This window comes from Temnothorax curvispinosus, unplaced genomic scaffold (genome assembly GCF_003070985.1).
Source record: "Temnothorax curvispinosus isolate PA1 unplaced genomic scaffold, ASM307098v1 QBEX01005112.1, whole genome shotgun sequence".
In the NCBI taxonomy this organism is placed as follows: domain Eukaryota; kingdom Metazoa; phylum Arthropoda; class Insecta; order Hymenoptera; family Formicidae; genus Temnothorax; species Temnothorax curvispinosus.
This window is the reverse complement of record NW_020214892.1, coordinates 1-3,698: the sequence shown is the minus strand read 5'-3', so window position 1 is coordinate 3,698 and position 3,698 is coordinate 1. Positions and strand designations below refer to the sequence as shown.

Genomic DNA, 3,698 nt, shown 5'->3' with positions numbered 1-3,698 from the left:
GCGAATGCAATTGTCGCGGTGTGACGGAGTTGCGAAACGCGGTCTAACGTCCGATGCCTACAGAGACGCGGTAGGTATATACGGCAGGAAGCGAAGCACCGGGGCCACGACAGCGAGAGGGCTCGCTACGAGACCGAGCGTGCTCGACCCCGCAGAATCGTGATCGTCGGTTTGGTAGGCTGGAGTTCGGGGACACCTGAGAGCACTCAGTCGAGACTCGGAGCACCGGACCTCGTTTTATGTGTCGCCCTAGGAAGTTGGATAGGGTAGGCTTCGTCGAAGGCAGCAGAGAGCCGGAGATAAGACGAAGTGCCGGCTCCTGTCGGAGCGCCGACTTAAATACCCCGACGCGGCGGGTTCGTTGGAAGGGAGGCCGGCGGTCGGGCGAGCCGCGTGGGGATGCTGACGCGCGCTCGCCTTCGGCGCGGATCGGCTCCTTCCGGCGGTGCCGAACTAATCGAGCATTTTGCGTGAGAAGCAAACAAAAAGTATATCGCAGTACATATAACGGTTAGATATACGTTTTTACGACAATCGATTGCGGGAATCCCGAACATACCGCCCGCCTCGAAACCTTGGTTTCGAAATCGCATGGCTGAACTGACGCGTTGCTCGAGGCGGTCGCTAAGTTTGGGCGATTCGAAGTGCATAGGGCACGGTGTACGAAGTTACGCAGGCGTTTCGGCGTTTTCGATATCGATCGGTAACAATCAGATCCTTACAATGGGTTGCTTAAACTCGGACGTCGCGGTCTTTATTGCCACGACGCGTATGACGTTATCAAAGCCCGCGTTACAGAAGCGCGACTATGACCCTAAGGTGCGGGATTCGAAACGCGTCTACGATTTCGAGGTGCACGGCGCGCGTGGCCATGCGTATGAATATAGCGATATGCGCTTTAGGAGATATGAGATTCCACGCCCGGACATCGGGCGTACACGCATCGGGCCCGCGTAATCCAAAACGCAATGCTTAAACGCGCGCGCAGGAGGGAAGACTCTCACGTGAGGCAGCAGTCCCATAATCGGAGTGGGAGTTGCCGCTTTTTCGCGGGCGCATGTTCCGCATCGGTGGATTACGGCCTTTACGACATTTTGCGCGCTCCACACGGCCCGGCGTACTGTAGCGAGGGTGAGCTGCGTGCCGGCGTGAAGCGACCTTTTATGAGCGTGGTGGACTAGCAAGGCAACTAGGGGGTGAGAGGAGAGGATGATTAGGTGTTTCGCGGTTAGAGATAGCGGAGCGTGGGCTAACCGCCCGCCTAGGCGAATTAATTGATCTTCTCCGCTGAAGGCGCGGTATTCCGTCGCTAATCTCTTATCGGCGTTGAACCTATGTTCAAGACCTCTCAACTGTCGCTCGACTGAGCGATAAGAATTGCCGATCTCAATTGGGAGACCGGTTTGGAGAGGAGAGCGACTCACGTATCGTCCGTCGGAGCGATGCCAATGAGTGGCGAGGAAGTGAGCTTCGAATTGTTGCTCCTCCGGACTCTGTGAATCGGCGCGAGGGATTTCTTCGATTTCCCTGAAGCGTCGGAGTTCCTCGTCGAAAGACAAAGAATTAGAACAGTGCTGAGCCGTAACTGTTCGAGAATGTGTTTGTGGGTCAACCGCGGGGCCAGACAGCACCCAACCGAGAACGGTATTCTGAGCGAGGGGTTTTCCGCGGGAGCCCTTTCGAATGCCATCGAGTAGCAAGTCGCCGTACAGATCGGCACCTATCAGTATATCAATGGGGTCCGAGTTTGTAGGATCCGGATCCGCGAGCGCGAGATCGGCTACGTGGCCCCATTGGACGGGCGCCGTTACGGGCGACGGAGTATACTTTGTGAGACTTGGCATGACGGACGCAGTGGTCCTGAATGCGAGAGAGGTTTGGTCGATCGGAGAGATCTGAATTTCGGCCGCGTATCGACATGTTCCGGCGTCGACGCCTCCGATTGCGGAGATCGAGACGGGCATTCTAACGCGACGCAATCTTAAGCCTTGCCTCAATCGTTCGGTGATGAAGGTCATCTCTGATCCTTGATCGAGAAGCGCTCGAACGACGCGAGTACGATCGTTCGGAGATTCGGACGAGGACCCGACTCTTACCCTTGCCGTCGCGAGCAACACCGGAGGCATCGACGACACTTTCGCGCTCGAGAATAATGTCGTGATGGGCGCGGCATCGTGGATCGATGCGGTCGCGACGGAAGTATTTTCCGCGGCAGGAGTATCTTTCGCGGTGGAGGTATCTTTCGTGGTAGAAGTGTCCGAGTCGACGTGCAACATCGAATGATGCCTTTTGTGACATGTGCGGCACGAATAGTTACTTTGACATAGTTGTACGGCGTGTTTGTCGCTTAGGCAATTTACACAGCGATTTGCCTTCTTTACTGCTTCTAATCGTTGACTTGGACTTTTCTTCAGAAAGATTTGACATTTGTTTAGAAAGTGAGATGCTTTACAAAGCGGACACGAAATTGAAGAAACTCCCGATGCTGTAGCGCTGGTCGCCTTCTGCGCGCGAGCTTGTTTTTCTACATTCGCGGGATGCAATTCTTCGAGCGCGCGAGCACGAGAATCGAGGAATCGATCGAGTTCGCTGAATGTTGGGATTCGCGCGTCATCCCCACCCTTTAGTTTCCACGCTTTCCGAGTGGCGGGATCAAGCCTTTGCGTGACGCTATACATAAGCATGTCGCTGAGAATGTCGGATTCGGATCGATCTAAATTCTTCAGCGACGTGATTGCGCGATTTGCTTTATCCCGAAGCTCGCTGAGTTCGCTCGCTGATTCGCGGGAAACGCTCGGCAGATTATATAACGCGGACACATGCATCTCGACTAATCGGCGTTTATTTTCGTACCTCGACTCGAGGGCCTTCCACGCAAGTTCAAAATTATCCGCGGTTACTGGGATGCTTCGAATAGATTCAAGCGCCCGCCCGACGAGGCTTGATGATAGAAAATGCATTCGCGCAAATGCAGAAAGTTCGGGATTTTTAATGATAAGAGACGTAAAGCGATCGCGGAACGTCTCCCAATCTTCATATTTTCCTGAGAATGGCGGAATGTTGATGGGCGGCAGATGCGCCAGTGAGAATGAGGAGGCAGGCGGCCCATGACTGCACGCGGCGCCCGGAGCCTGGTTTGCTGTCAGGGGCGGCGGCGTTGGCGCGAGTGCCTCCAGACATTCGGCCATGTAATCCAACGTCGTCAAGTGGATGTCCTCGGCCTGATCGAACAGTTCGTTTTGAAAATACTCGAACGTGCTTCTTTTCGCTTCCGGAATAACTTGCAGGAGGGCCGAGTGCACGCGAACGCATTGCGTCCAGACTTCTTTGGAGCTAGCGATTCGCGTTCGGACTTTTGCAGCGGTGTAGTTATTCCTTCCGAGTTTTTTGAAGTTATCGAGCGCTCGAGTGATGGAGTGCATCAACACCTGCTGTTGAGCCAGGAGGTCGTTGATGGTAGCTGAGACTTCCGGCACGTCAGTCATGTTAACGGCTGAAGGGCTGCACTGAATATCTCGATCCGGCTCGAAGGACCAATTTTATGTTTGGGCGCGCAATAAACGCGCCGAACGAATCGCCGAATCCGTTCCGCGAGAACGCGAGATAATTGCGAGTGGCTTCGTTCAACCCTTTAACTATGAGACGGCCGGGGTTTCAGTTGAACGCGGACTCGATCGCTTGTTAGGAAGTTGAGTGGA

The 3,698-nt window shown here is 54.5% G+C and overlaps 1 protein-coding gene across 1 annotated transcript; it reads right to left on the bottom strand.

Annotated features, from left to right (window-relative positions):
• Nucleotides 1–1,424: 1,424 nt before the first annotated feature.
• Nucleotides 1,425–3,485, bottom strand: LOC112454502 (the record flags this gene model as incomplete). The annotated part of the gene is made up of 1 exon (XM_025015939.1): nt 1,425–3,485. A coding segment is annotated over exon 1 (2,061 nt), but the record flags the coding sequence as incomplete, so codon positions are not given.
• Between the last annotated feature and the right edge of the window lie 213 nt (nt 3,486–3,698).